This window comes from Salmo trutta, chromosome 20 (genome assembly GCF_901001165.1).
Source record: "Salmo trutta chromosome 20, fSalTru1.1, whole genome shotgun sequence".
In the NCBI taxonomy this organism is placed as follows: domain Eukaryota; kingdom Metazoa; phylum Chordata; class Actinopteri; order Salmoniformes; family Salmonidae; genus Salmo; species Salmo trutta.
Window position 1 is genome coordinate 55,110,367 of NC_042976.1, and position 18,853 is coordinate 55,129,219.

An 18,853-nucleotide genomic window follows, 5' to 3' on the forward strand; every position below is an offset into this window, starting at 1 on the left:
GCTTTCACCGAAAAGCTATTTTAAAATCGGACATAGCGAGTGCATAAAGGAGTTCTGTATCTATAATTCTTAAAATAATTGTTATGTTTTTTGTGAACGTTTATCATGAGTAATTTAGTAAATTCACCGGAAGTGTTCGGTGGGAATGCTAGTTCTGAACGTCACATGCTAATGTAAAAAGCTGGTTTTTGATATAAATATGAACTTGATTGAACAAAACATGCATGTATTGTATAATATAATGTCCTAGGAGTGTCATCTGATGAAGATCATCAAAGGTTAGTGCTGCATTTAGCTGTGGTTTTGGTTTTTGTGACATTATATGCTAGCTTGAAAAATGGGTGTCTGATTATTTCTGGCTGGGTACTCTGCTGACATAATCTAATGTTTTGCTTTCGCTGTAAAGCCTTTTTGAAATCGGACAGTGTGGTTAGATAAAGGAGAGTCTTGTCTTTAAAATGGTGTAAAATAATCATATGTTTGAAAAATGGAAGTTTTCGGATTTTCGAGAAATTTGTATTTCGCGCCACGCCCATCATTGGATATTGGAGCAGGTGTTCCGCTAGCTTAAAGGTTTCTTTACTGACCGCTTGCATGGTGAGTTATTCGCAAAATTCATTATTATTATATTGTTATTTGTGCCCTGGTCCTATAAGAGCCATTTGTCACTTCCCACGAGCCGGGTTGTGACAAAAACTCACTCATTCTTATGTTTAATAAATGTACCGTATAGTGTTTGTGTGGCAGGCTTACAATGATGGCAAAAAACTAAATTTGAGAGTGTGCTGACCCTGGTGCTAGAGGGGGTACGCAGCTGGAGGTTGAATGTTTGAAGGAGTACGGGACTATAAAAAGTTTGGGAACCACTGCACTAGGGGAATCTATATGAGAAAGGAGTGCTTATGTCCTATTAGGACCTGAAGGAGACATTTAATTTGCCAGGTAAAGGAGATTTCTGGAAATACTTACAACTAAGGAGCTGCATTTGGTCTCTTATGAGTATTAACCTCCAGAGAGATAAAAACTTGTTAGAACAATATTTCACACTTCAGTGTTTTATAAAAGAGTCTCATATGGAAATTGTGATAATTTAAGGTTGATTTGGCAGAGGGATCTTAATTTTGACATTGAGTAGGGTGTATGGAAATGTTTTGTTTCCAATGTAGGGTGGTGTAACAGGGATAAAATGGTTAAATGTACACGTTATAAGATTGTTCATAGAAACTACTGGACCCCAGTTAGTTTACATAAAATGGGTTTATTGCAAAATAATTTATGTTGGAAATGCAAGGGTGAAGCAAGTACCTTTTGCATGCTATATGGGAATGTCCTGTGGTGCTCTCTTTTTGGAAGGAGGTTCGTAAAAAGCTTGAAGAATGGGTGGTACAGCCTATCCCAGAGTCCCCACAGCTGTGATTATTAGGGGATATTTATATTTTACCAGCAGGTGTTAGCAAAGAAGAGTTTGGTCTTGCCTCAGTGGGTTTTCTAACAGCGGCTAGACTCATACTATTGTAACTGGAAGAGTGCAGATAGTCCGAAATCAAAAGATTGGCTCAAACTCATTTTATGAATCAATGATAGTGAAATTACAGTAGAGGAAAGGGAAATATAGTATGATATGGGAACACTTTTTGAATTAAATATGTGACTGGATGTGTGGGTGAGAAGCTAGGGCATAAGTTAGAACAAATGATTGTGTAATGTTTTATATATTTTTTTTTATTGAATTATTATTATTATTTATTTATAATTGCTGTTTAATATTCCAACCACTGATATACCACTGAAAGCTGCTGCCTTGTTTGGTGTTGTTTTTGTTATTATTAGTGTTATGTAATGGTGTACTGTCATGTTGATTAAAAAAAACTATTGATTGAATATGATTATTCTAGATTGACTGAATATGATTATTCTAGTATTCAGTATTTCAGCATCAAGGACAGTATCAAATCAAGTATATTGGTTGTGTACACAGTTTAGCAGATGTTGTAGTGGGTGCAGTTAAATTCTTATGTTACTAGCTCCTAACAATGCAGTAAATTGTCAAACAGTACACACAAAAAAAATCAAGAAATGTCATAATTAATCAAATTAACAACCCAAATAGCACTGTAAGAGTAATCCAAATGCAATCAATATGTATTGCCGTGACTTTCATTAATGTGATGACTGTTATTTATCGAACAATTACCTGCTGTTTGTTACCTGTAACGGCTGTCGTGAGAGAGAGTAGACCAAGGTGCATCGGAGTTAGTGTACATCATTGAATATTTAATAAAGAAAGAACACTATACAAACAAAACAAGAAAACCGACAGCCAAACAGTCCTGTCAGGTGCAAAACACTAACAGAAACAATTACCCACAAAACCCAAAGGAAAAACATGCTCCTTTTGTGTGACTCCCAATCAGCAACAACGAGCTTCAGCTGTGCCTGATTGGGAGCAACACACGGCCCAAAACAAAGAAATCCAAAATATAGAGAAAGGAACATAGAACGCCCACCCAATGTAACACCCTGGCCTTACCAAAATGAAGAACAAAAAACCCCTCTCTATTGCCAGGGCGTTACAGTACCAGATGAAATTAATCATGTAACAATGAACAAAATAGGAATTTGGAGCACCACGGAATAAGTTGTTTAATGAGTTACCATCTCCCAAATTAAACTCAAGAATATAAATATAAGTTAGATATCGATAACAGTCACTTATTAATCATTACGTCATATCAGTCTTATTCTGAACGTCGCAGACTTCTTGAATCTGCACAAACCCCAGCTTTACTGATCATTCCGTACCACACAAATTGATTTGATCATTTATCTACTAACAAACTAAATGATAACACAGGATACACACGGTTATTGATTAGAAACTAGCGGATGACAAGTCCCTAGCAGAATAACACGATATGACACTTGTTACACGGTGTCCCCCTACCAAAAGATGGAGAGTTAACCTGTTAGGGTATAGGGGGCAGTATTGAGAATTTTTTGAAAAAAGTGTGCCCATTTTAAACTGCCTCCTACACCTACCCAGTAACTACAATATGCATATACTTATTATATATGGATAGAAAACACCCTAAAGTTTCAAAAACTGTTTGAATGGTGTCTGTGAGTATAACAGAACTCATTTGGCAGGCAAAACCCTGAGACAGATTCTGACAGGAAGTGGATACCTGATGTGTTGAATTGACTTTGAGCCTATGCCATTGAAAAACAAAGGGGGTGAATTATATTCTGGCACTTCCTATTGCTTCCACAAGATGTCCCCAGCCTTTACAAAGTGTTTTGAGTGTTCTACAGTGAGATCTGACCGAATAAGAGCCATGGAACGTGATGGTCCATCATTCACCCTGGCGCGCGATTTGATGGTGGGTACTCTCATTCCGAAACGTTTTAAAAGAAAACCCAATGGTCCGCCTTGAATTTTATTCATGTTCTGGTTAAAAAAGGCCCTAATGATTTATGCGATACAACGTTTGACATGTTTGAACGAACGGAAATATATTTTTTCCGTTCTTGAAGTGAAGTGAAGTCCGGCTGGCTTAGATCATGCGCTACAACACGGAGGTTTTTCGACATAAATGATGAGCTTTTTTGAACAAAACTACATTCGTTATGGACCTGGGACTCTTTGGAAGTGACATCTGATGAAGAGAATCAAAGGTAATGGATTATTTATATAGTATTTTAGATTTTAGATTCCTCCAACATGGCGGTTAGTCTGTATCGCGATGCGTATTTGTCTGGCGCAGTGCTCAGATTATTGCAAAGTGTGATCTCCCAGTAAGGTTAATTTAAAATCTGACAAGTCCATTGCGTTCAAGAGATGTAAATCTATAATTCTTTGAATGACAATATAATATTTTAGCAATGTTTTCTAATATTAATTAATTATTTTGTCGTCATGACTTGACTGCCGGTATTGGAGGGAAACGATTTCCTGAACATCAACGCCATAGTAAAACACTGTTTTTAGATATAAATATGAACTTGATAGAACTAAAAATGCATGCATTGTCTAACAAAATGTCCTAGGAGTGTCATCTGATGGAGATTGTAAAAGGTTAGTGCATAATTTTAGCTGATTGTATGGTTTTGGTGAGGCATGTCTTTGAATCGACAATGCATTGCACACAGCTATTGTCAATGTACTCTCCTAACATAACCTAACTTTATGCTTTCCCCGTAAAACCTTTTTGAAATCGGTAAACGTGGTTAGATTAAGAAGATGTTTATCTTTCAAAGGCTGTAAGTTAGTTGTATGTTTGAGAAATTTGAATTTGTACATTTATTTGGTTTCAAATTTGCCGCTCTTGAAATGCACCTGCTGTTGATAGGGTGCGCCACAGGTGGCACGCTAACGTCCCAGGTAGCCTCAAGAAGTTAAAGAGAGAGAGAGAGAAAGCGAGAGAGTTAGAGAGACAACACTTGGATACATTTGGGAACTACGCTCACAGTAATCCTAATACCTTGCCCTGAACTGACGCTAGTTTGGGTAAGAAGTAATGCATGTATTTATATGTTGAAGGTATTCATTGTGTATCTCTGTTTGACCCAGGCCTGTGTGAAAAGGGTTCGATTGGGCCTTCTCCTTAGTTCGTAAGTGTAAGCTCTGATTGTCCACAAGAGGTCACAATGTCCTTCTCCTTAGTTGACAGTGTTTACTTTCACTCGTTCTGGAAGAGTGGTCTTCTGAGGACAGCTAATCAGCCGTGTCGATGATCCCCAGAGTTGTGATGAGAGCAGTGTAGTCGACAGTGATTTGAAGAGAATAACCAGATGGTCCTACTTAAATTCACTTTCTTAGATACAGTACTTAGAACAGCTACTAAACCGTAACATTGATTGTCAGAAGCTACTCTGTCTTCTTCAACTCGTGTTGATTTTCAGGGTCGTGACCAATGTAGACCTAGCTGCAGCTTGTGGTCCTTGTCTGGTATGTTAATTCTTAGCTCAGTCTTTTATACACTTGGGTAAAAAGGGGTGTTTCCGTCAAGCTCTCTGAGCTCCCTCGGGTGTGGCTAGTTACGGAGCAAAACATAATTGAAAACTATGATCTCTTTAGAAAACTAAAAGCACATTCCTATCTTAACAAAAATATTCTCTTCATCTTTGATATTTCCTACACAGCATAAAGGATGTAAACCTGACATACAGTGTGAAAGCTCTTCAAGTTACAAAATTGTTGTTATATCACTTTTATACAATTTTTAATGACATCACAAAATAGAGATTAATTTCCCGTATTCCATCTCTCATCATTCCCCACATTCGGATGTTGAAATATATTGTCCAAGTGTTCACTGTTGGACATTAGAGTTTCTCGGCGACAAAACCTTCTGTATCAAAGAGATTCCATTCACCAATACTAGACACCAAAAGGAGTCGTCTGCTGCCTACAATTTACGATTAACGTGAGGTGTCATAAAACCCCCACACCAGTCCCTCCTCCCCTCTGTAGGTGAGAGGGCTCTGTAGACACTGATCCCTTGTAACCTGATCTTTGGATCCTCACAGGAGAGTCATGACAGTATATACACCGGATTAATTTACACAAGATATGCAAAAAATTATATGTACAGCAGTAGATATATTAGAGTGAGCTATGTAAAGAATCCAGTATATAAATAAATATGCAATGTGTATAAACAATTTAATATTAATGAAATATTAATATTGAGAATACCGTATTTAAATACATAGTACAAATTCCCATGAAAAAATTGATAGAAGTGCAGGAAATTAGCTTGGAATATACTGTAAATATATATGTAGTGAATGGTGTGTATAGACAGTATGGACAGTATGTGAATAGAAAAGGTGTACATAAACCATTTCTAGAATGCAGTATAATACATATAAAGTTGGTAAAACTGTATGTAAACATTATTAAAGCTAAACATTATTATCATCCGAACACTCAAGTGGTCCACAGTATATAACATTTCTGATCATAAAAATTGGTTTCATCATGTGATATTTGTAGATCAACTCAAACTGAGCATATTATTTCCATTGTTTATACTTACAGCACTACAACCATCACCAATAAAGAAGTTGTCACTGTGGACAGCCCCAAAGGGTAAGTTTTACTGATTTAATCAAATCGATTTCAGCAAAATACTTCTCAATATTAGTAACAGTTCATTATCTGTGTGTGAGGTGAGTAGCCAAAATGTATTCAATCTTTGTTTCCATTTAGGGATGTCAAAACTGTGAAATCTCCGACCTCTACTACTAGGACCATCACCAGGTAAACATGATAACCTCTACACAAGAACCAGTAGTTAATGATGATATATTCTTCTTCAACAATATCGTATTTACAACTTATATGATCAACAGTTACTGTCCTTCATGCAAAATAACTATAGCTTTCCAGGGATTGCATATTGGACCGATAGTTGACATCAAATTATAAGATTTCTGTTGTCATTTCAGCCAGATTTCAAAATAACACAGCCGTCTTCCTTAATATTGCGTTCTGTCTCCCGTTCCAAACTGCTCCTACAGTAGGAGTGACGATGTCTCCACTACCAGGTCCTCTTCCTACACCATCAGCTCCAAGCCAAGGTAATGGTTGTAGAATGGTGTACTACAAAATGCTCTGTACAATGGCCCCTGACTAATATATGGGCACGTTCGAGAGCATCAAATTTGTGATGTGGGTTAATGACCACTGGGTAAAACTGGTTCAATCAACACTATTTCCATCGCATTTCAACCCCCAAAAATCTATATGACATTCAATCCACGAGGAACACTCAATGGATTTGCAAAAACTCATCGGCATAAGGGCATTTAGTTTTTCTCCACTTTTAACCTAAATCCAATGACATGGTGAAATGTTTTGTTGAATGCACAATAGTTGACAACTCAACCAAATTTCAATCAAAATTAGAAGTTGAACTGACGTCTACGTCCAGTAGGTGGTGTCAGACTGACTGATGTACAAATAATAATGAGTTTTTTTAGGATGAAAGGTAATTATGTACTGGAAATCAGTAAGTCTGCTGTCGCAGACTGCAATGCAATCATCTCGAACACAACCTATCAGAAACGGGTTTCACAGCCCATAAATCCTCACAAGACTTTGAAAATGACCTACAATTCCACCCTATTTCCTCACACACAGTGAGGACTACACCTCAACCAACACCCGTAAAAGCTACTCCAGCAAGCCAGACAACAGGTATGTAATGCCCTTTAAATTAATCTGATGAAATGATTAATGGCATCACGCCTGGGATTGTATCTATCTTTATCAATAAACATAGTTTCAAAGTCAATGTCACTCACAAGGCAGGAAATACGCTTGACCTCATTTTACTAGAGTCTGTTCGACCACTACTCTCACGACCCTCCAGTTCTCTGATCACTATTTTGTTTCCTTTTCTGTCTCCCTTTCCTCCAACCCTAACCACTCAGCCCCTACCCAGATGCTCATGCGCCGTTGCAATCTTCGCTCTCTCTCTACCACTACTATCTCCTTTTCTATTCTATCATCTCTCCCTTCTGCTAAATCCTTCTCCCTCCTGTCTCCCGATTCTGCCTCTTCGACCCTACGTTCCTCCTATTCCGCATCCTATGACTCACTCTGTCCTCCTCCCGGGCGGCTCGGCACTCCCCTCCTGCTCCGTGGCTGAGTGACTCATTGCGAGCTTACAGAAAAGGGCTGTGGGCAGCTGAGCGAAAATTTGGGAAAACTAAACTTCCCGGAGGACCTATCATCCTTTCGCTAGCTCTTCCTCTTTATCCACTGCTAAAGCCACTTTCTATCATTCTAAATTTCAAGCTTCTGCCTCTAACCCGATGAAACTATTTTCCAGCTTCTCCTCCCTCCTTAACCTTCCACCCCTCCCCCTCCCTCCTCCCTCTCTGCTGATGACTTTAACTACTTTGAAATGAAGGTTGACAAAATCCGCTCCACATTCATGCAGCCTATTGAGTCCAATGGTCCCACTCACACAGAACTACCCTACGCCTTGACCTCTTGACCCCTTGACCCGTCTCTCTCCAGATGAAATCCTGCAACTAGTGAGGCCCTGTCCCCCGACATCATGCCTGCTCGACCCCATCCCCTCCTCCCTTCTCCAGACCATGTCTGGAGAGATGGTCTGGAGAAGTCCCTTGCTGTACCTTTCAAGTCATCCTTATACCCCTCTTCAAAATGGTGCGAGTCACTCCGCTCCTCAAGAAACCAACCCTTGACTCATCCCTTCTTTCTTTAATTTCCAAAACACTTGAGAGTGTTGTCTCTGACCAACTCTCTCACTATCTCTCTCAGAACAGTCTTTTAACACTAACCAGTCAGGCTTCAAGACGGGTCACTCAACCGAGACTGCTCTTTACTTCACGGAGGCTCTCCACACTGCCAAAGCTGACTCTCTGTTCTCATCCTCCTAGATCTATCCCCTGCTTTCGATACCGGGCTGGGTGTTTCAGGCTCTGCACACTCTTGGATTGCATCCTATCTGCCTGGCATACAGTGGGGGAAAAAAGTATTTGATCCCCTGATGATTTTGTACGTTTGCCCACTGGCAAAGAAATGATCAGTCTATAATTTTAATGGTACATTTATTTGAACAGTGAGAGACAGGATAACAACAAAAATATTGAGAAAAACGCATGTCAAATGTTATAAATTGGTTTGCATTTTAATGAGGGAAATAAGGATTTGACCCCCTCTCAATCAGAAAGATTTCTGGCTCCCAGGTGTCTTTTATACAGGTAACGGGCTGAGATTAGGAGCACACTCTTAAAGGGAGTGCTCCTAACCACAGCTTGTTACCTGTATAAAAGACACCTGTCCACAGAAGCAATCAATCAATCAGATTCCAAACTCTCCACCCTGGCCAAGACCAAAAAGCTCTCCAAGGATGTCAGGGACAAGATTGTAGACCTACACAAGGTTGGAATGGGCTACAAGACCATCGCCAAGCAGCTTCGTGAGAAGGTGACAACATTTGGTGCGATTATTCGCAAATGGAAGAAACACAAAAGAACTGTCAATATCCCTCGGCCTGGGGCTCCATGCAAGATCTCACCTCGTGGAGTTGCAATGATCATGAGAATGGTGAGGAATCAGCCCAGAACGACACGGGAGGATCTTGTCAGTGATCTCAAGGCAGCTGGGACCATAGTCACCAAGAAAACAATTGGTAACACACTACGCCGTGAACGACTGAAATCCTGCAGCGCCCGCAAGGTCCCCCTGCTCAAGAATACATATACAAGCCCGTCCGAAGTTTGCCAATGAACATCTGAATGATTCAGAGGACAACTGGGTGAAAGTGTTGTGGTCAGATGAGACCAAAATGGAGCTCTTTGGCATCAACTCAACTCGCCGTGTTTGGAGGAGGAGGAATGCTGCCTATGACCCCAAGAACACCATCTCCACCGTCAAACATGGAGGTGGAAACATTATGCTTTGGGGGTGTTTTTCTGCTAAGGGGACAGGAGAACTTCACCGCGTCATTTGACGGGGCCATGTACTGTCAAATCTTGGGTGAGAACCTCCTTCCCTCAGCCAGGGCATTGAAAATGGGTCGTGGATGGGTATTCCAGCATGACAATGACCCAAAACACACGGCCAAGGCAACAAAGGAGTGGCTCAAGAAGAAGCACATTAAGGTTCTGGAGTGGCCTAGCCAGTCTCCAGACCGTAATCCCATAGAAAATCTGTAGAGGGAGCTGAAGGTTCGAGTTGCCAAACGTCTGCCTCGAAACCTTAATGACTTGGAGAAGATCTGCAAAGAGGAGTGGGACAAAATCCCTCCTGAGATGTGTGCAAACTTACATTTACATTTACATTTAAGTCATTTAGCAGACGCTCTTATCCAGAGCGACTTACAAATTGGTGCATTCACCTATAATATCCAGTGGAACAACCACTTTACAATAGTGCATCTAAATCTTTTAAAGGGGGGGGGTTAGAAGGATTACTTTATCCTATCCCAGGTATTCCTTAAAGAGGTGGGGTTTCAGGTGTCTCCGGAAGGTGGTGATTGACTCCGCTGTCCTGGCATCGTGAGGGAGCTTGTTCCACCATTGGGGTGCCAGAGCAGCGAACAGTTTTGACTGGGCTGAGCGGGAACTGTGCTTCCTCAGAGGTAGGGAGGCGAGCAGGCCAGAGGTGGATGAACGCAGTGCCCTTGTTTGGGTGTAGGGCCTGATCAGAGCCTGAAGGTACGGAGGTGCCGTTCCCCTCACAGCTCCGTAGGCAAGCACCATGGTCTTGTAGCGGATGCGAGCTTCAACTGGAAGCCAGTGGAGAGAGCGGAGGAGCGGGGTGACGTGAGAGAACTTGGGAAGGTTGAACACCAGACGGGCTGCGGCGTTCTGGATGAGTTGTAGGGGTTTGATGGCACAGGCAGGGAGCCCAGCCAACAGCGAGTTGCAGTAATCCAGACGGGAGATGACAAGTGCCTGGATTAGGACCTGCGCCGCTTCCTGTGTGAGGCAGGGTCGTACTCTGCGAATGTTGTAGAGCATGAACCTACAGGATCGGGTCACCGCCTTGATGTTAGTGGAGAACGACAGGGTGTTGTCCAGGATCACGCCAAGGTTCTTAGCACTCTGGGAGGAGGACACAAGGGAGTTGTCAACCGTGATGGCGAGATCATGGAACGGGCAGTCCTTCCCCGGGAGGAAGAGCAGCTCCGTCTTGCCGAGGTTCAGCTTGAGGTGGTGATCCGTCATCCACACTGATATGTCTGCCAGACATGCAGAGATGCGATTCGCCACCTGGTTGTCAGAAGGGGGAAAGGAGAAGATTAATTGTGTGTCGTCTGCATAGCAATGATAGGAGAGACCGTGTGAGGATATGACAGAGCCAAGTGACTTGGTGTATAGCGAGAATAGGAGAGGGCCTAGAACAGAGCCCTGGGGGACACCAGTGGTGAGAGCACGTGGTGCGGAGACAGATTCTCGCCACGCCACCTGGTAGGAGCGACCTGTCAGGTAGGACGCAATCCAAGCGTGGGCCGCGCCGGAGATGCCCAGCTCGGAAAGGGTGGAGAGGAGGATCTGATGGTTCACAGTATCAAAGGCAGCAGATAGGTCTAGAAGGATGAGAGCAGAGGAGAGAGAGTTAGCTTTAGCAGTGCGGAGAGCCTCCGTGACACAGAGAAGAGCAGTCTCAGTTGAATGCCCAGTCTTGAAACCTGACTGATTAGGATCAAGAAGGTCGTTCTGAGAGAGATAGCAGGAGAGCTGGCCAAGGACGGCACGTTCAAGAGTTTTGGAGAGAAAAGAAAGAAGGGATACTGGTCTGTAGTTGTTGACATCGGAGGGATCGAGTGTAGGTTTTTTCAGAAGGGGTGCAACTCTCGCTCTCTTGAAGACGGAAGGGACGTAGCCAGCGGTCAAGGATGAGTTGATGAGCGAGGTGAGGTAGGGGAGAAGGTCTCCGGAAATGGTCTGGAGAAGAGAGGAGGGGATAGGGTCAAGTGGGCAGGTTGTTGGGCGGCCGGCCGTCACAAGACGCGAGATTTCATCTGGAGAGAGAGGGGAGAAAGAGGTCAAAGCACAGGGTAGGGCAGTGTGAGCAGGACCAGCGGTGTCGCTTGACTTAGCAAACGAGGATCGGATGTCGTCAACCTTCTTTTCAAAATGGTTGACGAAGTCATCCGCAGTGAGGGAGGAGGGGGGGAAGGGGAGGAGGATTCAGGAGGGAGGAGAAGGTAGCAAAAAGCTTCCTAGGGTTAGAGGCAGATGCTTGGAATTTAGAGTGGTAGAAAGTGGCTTTAGCAGCAGAGACAGAAGAGGAAAATGTAGAGAGGAGGGAGTGAAAGGATGCGAGGTCCGCAGGGAGGCGAGTTTTCCTCCATTTCCGCTCGGCTGCCCGGAGCCCTGTTCTGTGAGCTCGCAGTGAGTCGTCGAGCCACGGAGCAGGAGGGGAGGACCGAGCCGGCCTGGAGAATAGGGGACAGAGAAAATCAAAGGATGCAGAGAGGGAGGAGAGGAGGGTTGAGGAGGCAAAATCAGGAGATAGGTTGGAGAAGGTTTGAGCAGAGGGAAGAGATGATAGGATGGAAGAGGAGAGAGTAGCAGGAGAGAGAGAGCGAAGGTTGGGACGGCGCAATACCATCCGAGTAGGGGCAGAGTGAGAAGTTTTTGATGAGAGCGAGAGGGAAAAGGATACAAGGTAGTGGTCGGAGACTTGGAGGGGAGTTGCAATGAGATTAGTGGAAGAACAGCATCTAGTAAAGATGAGGTCAAGCGTATTGCCTGCCTTGTGAGTAGGGGGGGAAGGTGAGAGGGTGAGGTCAAAAGAGGAGAGGAGTGGAAAGAAGGAGGCAGAGAGGAATGAGTCGAAGGTAGACGTGGGGAGGTTAAAGTCACCCAGAACTGTGAGAGGTGAGCCATCCTCAGGAAAGGAACTTATCAAGGCGTCAAGCTCATTGATGAACTCTCCAAGGGAACCTGGAGGGCGATAAATGATGAGGATGTTAAGCTTGAAAGGGCTGGTAACTGTGACAGCATGGAATTCAAATGAGGAGATAGACAGATGGGTCAGGGGAGAAAGAGAGAATGTCCACTTGGGAGAGATGAGGATTCCAGTGCCACCACCCCGCTGGCTCGATGCTCTAGGGGTATGCGAGAACACGTGGGCAGACGAGGAGAGAGCAGTAGGAGTAGCAGTGTTATCTGTGGTGATCCATGTTTCCGTCAGCGCCAGGAAGTCTAGGGACTGGAGGGTAGCATAGGCTGAGATGAACTCAGCCTTGTTGGCCGCAGACCGGCAGTTCCAGAGGCTGCCGGAGACCTGGAACTCCACGTGGGTCGTGCGCGCTGGGACCACCAGGTTAGAGTGGCAGCGGCCACGCGGTGTGGAGCGTTTGTATGGCCTGTGCAGAGGGGAGAGAACAGGGATAGACAGACACATAGTTGACAAGCTACAGAAGAGGCTACGCTAATGCAAAGGAGATTGGAATGACAAGTGGACTACACGTCTCGAATGTTCAGAAAGTTAAGCTTACGTTGCAAAAAATCTTATTGACTAAAATGACGAAAATCATACAGTACTGCTGGCTGGTGGAGTAGGCTAGCTAGCAGTGGCTGCGTTGTTGACTTTGTTTGAACGTGTAGCTGGCTAGGTGTAGCTGGCTAGGTGACCTCGATAGTTTCAGTACTACACCTTGTCATGATACAAAAGCAACTTTGTAGCTAGCTAACATAACACTAATCAAGACGTTCCTTTGTAATGTATTTAGTTTCTACAGTGTTACTCATCGGTAATAGTTGGCTGGGTTTGGAAAAATGGCGTCGCGGGGGACGGCAATAGCTGGCTAGCTAACCTCGGTAATTACTAAACTACACAATTATCAAGCTATGACAAAGACAACTATGTAGCTAGCTAGCCAACACTGCACTAGTCAAATCGTTCCGTTGTAAAGTATTAGTATCAACAGCGCTGCTAGTCGGTAACGGTTGGCTAGCTGTTGGCTAGCTAGCTAGCAGTGGGTTAATGATGACTAGGTGTGTTGACTACGTCTGGCGTCGCGGCTGGCTAGTTACTAATAATTACTCTAGACTACACAATTATCTTAGATGCAATGACAGCAAAGACAACTATGTAGCTGGCTCACTAACACTACACTAATCAAGTCGTTCCGTTGTAAAGTATTAGTGTCTACAGCGCTGCTAGTCGGTAACGGTTGGCTAGCTAGCTAGCAGTGGGTTAATGAAGACTAGGTGTGTTGACTAAGTCTGGCGTCGCGGCTGGCTAGTTACTAATAATTACTCTAAACTACACAATTATCTTAGATGCAAAGACAGCAAAGACAACTATGTAGCTGGCTCACTAACACTACACTAGTCAAGTCGTTCCGTTGTAATGTAATAGATTCTACAGTGCTGCTAGTCGGTGGAAGTTGGCTGGTTGGCTAGCTAGCAGTGTTGACTAGCTAGCTAGCAGTGATGACTACGTTAGGAGGACGAAGATAGCTAACTTCGATAATTACTCTAAGCTACACGATTATCTTTGATACAAAGACGGCTATGTCAAAGACGGCTATGTTAGAAAAAATTGCTCAGATCAAACAAATCAAACCGTTGTAATGTAATGAAGTGTAATATTACCTGTGGAGTGAAGCGTAGTGCGACTGCTCGCTCCAAACCGGAAGTAGAAATCACTACAAGAAACATCTCACCTCTGTGATTGCCAACAAGGGTTTTGCCACCAAGTACTAAGTCATGTTTTCCAGAGGGGTCAAATATTTATTTCCCTCATTAAAATGCAAATGATTTAGACAAATACTTATTTCCCTCATTAAAATGCAAATATTTTAGACATGTGTTTTTCTGGATTTTTTTGTTGTTATTCTGTTTCTCACTGTTCATATAAACCTACCATCAAAATTATAGTCTGATCATTTCTTTGTAAGTGGGCAAACGTACAAAATCAGCAGGGGATCAAATACTTTTCCCCCCCACGGTATATATCTCAGCTTGGATGTTGACCCACCACCTCAAGCTCAACATCAACCTGCCCGCTCAAGACCTCTCCATTACAGTGAACAACTCCACGGTGTCCCCCTCCCAAAGTGCAAAGAACCTTGGCGTGACCCTGGACAACACCCTGTCTTTCTCTTCAAAAAATCAAAGCATTGACCTGCTCCTGCAGGTTCATGTGCTACAACATCCATTGAGTGTGACCCGACGTCACACAGGAAACGGCACCGGTCCTAATCCAGGCAATTGTCCAGGCACTTATCATCTCTCGTCTGGACTACTACAACTCGATGTTGGCTGGACTCCGCTGGACTCCACATCAAACCCATGAAATTTATACAGAACACTGCAGCCCGCCTGGTGTTCAACCTTCCCAAGTTCTCCCATGTCACTTTGCTCCTCTTCACACTCCACTGGCTTCCAGTCGAAGCTCGCATCCACCTCAAGATCGTAGTACTTGTCTACGGAGCAGCAAGAGGAACTGCCCCTCCCTACCTTCAGGCTATGCTCAAACCCTACACCCCAACCCGAGCACTCCATCTGGTCTCTGGTCTCTTGGCCCTCCCACCCCGATGGGATGGCAGCTCCCACTTAGCCCAGTCCAAGCTCTTCTCTGTCCTGGCAGCCCAATGGTGGAACCAGCTTCCCCTTGAAGCTAGGACAGCAGAGTCCCTGCCCATCTTTCGAAAGCATCTTCAAAGAGTATTTTAAATAATCCCAATTCACCCCCATCTCACCCCAACCCCCTCACCCAAAAAAAGGCTTTTGTGAACTCTTGCACTTGACTTTTTCCCCGCCTTACTATCTCTGACTTTGCTGATAGCCGCTTTATTGAGAAAACATTTACTATGACTGTGATATGTGGTTGTCCCACTTAGCTATCTTAAGATGAATGCACTAGCTGTATGTCGCTCTGGATAAGAGCGTCTGCTGAATGACTGAAATGTAAATGGTTGGGATTTTTCTTATGTGCACCTATATGACAATATATATTATGTTACTACACCAGTGTCACCAGCACCAGTGTCTATACCACGTCTACTACCTACAAGGACAGCAGGTACGGTAGTATTAATCGGCTCCTACCTGGCAGTGATTTACATGTAAATGAACTAGGCCACCATCGACATCCATTTTGAAGAATACATGTAACAAACTGTATTTGAACGATTCCATTCTCATCTTCAGCCGGGCTGAGGACGATCTGTTCGATTCTCTCATGTCAAAACCCACCAAGACGGTGTATTCTACTCCTGAAAGGTGAGATTGCAGGAATGCATATCATCTCATATGGGATTCCTGAAAGACGGGACAAGCTCTACTTTTTTTAAAATAAACTAAAGTATTAGCGATTACACCATATAAAGGAACAACCTCCTAATTCTTATTTTTTTTCTTCAGAAAATGATTTACGTTAACTCTGTCAGACACCATAAGAGGCGTTACATTTTTATATTTACTGTCCAACAAGTGTTTATTAAAGGCCTTGATTATTTAATTCTAACATTAGATTATTTAAATATGTAATACACATTTTCAAACATATATACTATATATTTTTTTATAGCACAATATAATGCTCCAGGGCTAATTTCGTTAGCACAAGGATTGTCCCAATTTTCAAGAATCCCGTCATCTCCTATGTCATGATCATCATGCTTTCAAACTGTACTATTTATATCCATGTTTTCCTCTATGACTGTGCACATGATTAAGACATCACATGTACAAACAAAAACATTTCTTTTATGGTTATTATTCCATTTAACAGTTGTAACAGATCTAAGACATAGTTAGAACATATGACATAGTTATCTAGCCACAAATAAAAAGACGCGGATGGTGTTGATAAAATAACTCCCCTCGCTGATGCTGTCTGGCCTTACATGAGGTCAATGCATGCGCTCTCATACAGCCATGTGATGATGATCAGTCCCTCTAGGACTGTTTTGGAGAGAGACCTGTGCTCTTACTGCCGTAAGCCCATGAGTTCCGACCCCAAGATGGTGCTGGAGGATATGAAGATCAACTGCCACACTACCTGCTTTAAGGTAAACACTATTGAAATATGAACACTATAATCTAATATTTGAGTATCCATGCCTGAGTGTGTGTACAGAGGCCTCTGTCTTCTTATCAGATCTGCAATATTGTGATATAAATATGTTACATTTGCACCACTACATCCAATAATTGATTGATTGGATTACATCCAACCATCTTCTCATTGAGATTATCGGACTCTGTGTCTGCCTTGAGATGTAACAGTCAATACACATGCATCATGATCTTCTTCTTCGCCTAATGAGAGTATGTGACATTGTGTGTCTCTGTGTCCTCAGTGTGAGGTGTGTAGCAGTGACCTGGGCCATCTCAAGGCCGGGGACAGTATGTGGGTCTACAGACGCACCGTCCACTGTGAGCGCTGCTTCGAAGTCACCAGAGGTAAGCACATTTAGAAACACACACAAATAGAGCTCATACTGATTTACTGTATACACTATATCAATATTTCATAAATGATGGGTCAGAATTTACTGGCTTTCAATTGATTTGCTTAATTGTGGGGGCATAACATCTCCAAACCTATGTTGGGTCACTGTGAGATAACACATATTTTATTTTACAGAAAAATGGCATCGTTGAACCTCCAAAGTTCACGCGGATGAAGATGGGGTCTTTATTCTATGGCCGTTTAAATAGATTGAAGTTTTGAATTACATTTTGGTGACATGTATAGAGGTTGAAAAATAGCATATTTTTCAGAATTAGGTATGAATTCTTGTGTTTATAAAATGGAGAGGATATTAATCTTTTACATAAAAACTACACTGACAGTTAATGTTTTCATGCATGAATATACTATATGGGATATGTAAGCATGTTTTTTTTATCTCTGTTCTTTTAACTTTTAGGCACCTATAATTAATTGACTCTGTCTCTGAATCATGATAGGTTAAACATCCACAGTAAAATGCATGTAAGCCAAAACATTTTTTTAACTTGTCTCAGCCAGCTGTTTGTCTCCATAATCAACATATTTCACAGGCATTCAGGCTACCAAAATAGGCTTACGGTAAGATATCCATATGGTGCAATAATTAGGGCCGGGGGTTGGTTGTGTGTGCAATACAAAACTATTAAGCATTCTTTATTAAAATTGATAGAAGTTACACAAAACTGTTTGTTTTCTTTCAAGTACAGTATTTGTATGCATTTTGAGTAAACGTACCGCTCAGTACAAAGCGTTACGCAATCTAGCAAACGCTCAAACGAACTGAATGCACCCCAATGTAAGGCTCGACTCTGGAGACAGGAAGCAGGTACAGGGAGTAGTAGACATTTAACTTAACCAACAGACATGGAACAGGACAGGACAGCGTCAGGACAGGAACACACAATGACATGAATACAGACACGGGGAAAACACAGAGGCAACAGACAGATAAAGGGGAGGCAATCAAATAATGATGGGGGTCAGGTGAGTCCAATGATTCCCTGCTGCGCGTGATGGTGACAGGTGTGCATAGTGAAGGCAGTCTGGCGCAGGAGAGCGGGAGCAGGCGTGACAGTACCCCCCCAACACATGGCAATTATTTCTAGTTCTGTTATTGTTACAGACAAATTATCAAAATTATTTCAGAAAGTGTTGCATTCATAATAGCTCAAATGTAGCTCTGCACCTATTTCTCTTCATTATCATTACAGTTTATAACGTGGTTCTTTTACTGTTCATACTGAGTAACATTTGCACATATAGGGGAGTTGAGTCTTTTTCTATAACACACTGTGTTGAAAAGGAATGACTGCATTTTACAATGTAAATGAAAGCTTTACAAAATAATGCCCATTGTCCTACACGTTTAAAGGAATTGAATGTGTTCCGTCATGTCTCTCTTTCCATCATTTTTGGAAACCCCTATTCCTGAAACAAAATACTTTTTTTGTTCTATGCTGGAAATCAACAGCAGGGGGCATTGTTTTATATGAAATAAAAGATAGAGAAGAACGGTAATATATTTGAAACAACAGTGGGCTGACATGAAACACGTATGTTTCATTTTAAATTCAATATTACGCAACTCTAGTTCATATTGTGATACTTTTGCTCTATATCTTGGCTGTTGGTACTGTTGGTACTGATCTAATCTGAGTGAACCTCTGCTTACAGTTTACATGGTAGGAGGCCCAATTCTCTGAAATTAATAAGGTGGAACAGAGTCACTGAGGCTAAAAAGCTTAATTTTTAACAGGATTGTAAGTTGTTGATGAATCTCTAAGGCAACATTCCCATTGAACAGCTATGAGCAAAGGTGAGAGAGCCTTTTCAGTTTAATTTTAGATTGTTATTTTCCAGAAATGTCTCAAAAATAGGCTAGTAGCT

The 18,853-nt window shown here is 42.5% G+C and overlaps 1 protein-coding gene across 7 annotated transcripts in view; it reads left to right on the forward strand.

Moving 5' to 3' along the window:
- The window catches only part of scel (sciellin), a 44,836-nt gene extending 27,194 nt beyond the window's left edge, over positions 1 to 17,642 (forward strand). For 2 of the 7 annotated variants that reach the window (XM_029703713.1, XM_029703706.1), the window contains exons 16-24: positions 6,044 to 6,094; positions 6,215 to 6,265; positions 6,526 to 6,585; positions 7,148 to 7,204; positions 15,479 to 15,529; positions 15,658 to 15,729; positions 16,385 to 16,520; positions 16,812 to 16,914; positions 17,099 to 17,642. In XM_029703713.1, the coding sequence (XP_029559573.1) occupies positions 6,044 to 6,094; positions 6,215 to 6,265; positions 6,526 to 6,585; positions 7,148 to 7,204; positions 15,479 to 15,529; positions 15,658 to 15,729; positions 16,385 to 16,520; positions 16,812 to 16,914; positions 17,099 to 17,115 (598 nt within the window). In that variant the 3' untranslated portion in view covers positions 17,116 to 17,642. The remainder of the gene's footprint in view (positions 1 to 6,043; positions 6,095 to 6,214; positions 6,266 to 6,525; positions 6,586 to 7,147; positions 7,205 to 15,478; positions 15,530 to 15,657; positions 15,730 to 16,384; positions 16,521 to 16,811; positions 16,915 to 17,098) is intronic. The other 5 variants (XM_029703707.1, XM_029703708.1, XM_029703710.1 and 2 more) reach the window with 5 other exon arrangements.
- The last annotated feature ends 1,211 nt before the right edge of the window (positions 17,643 to 18,853 follow it).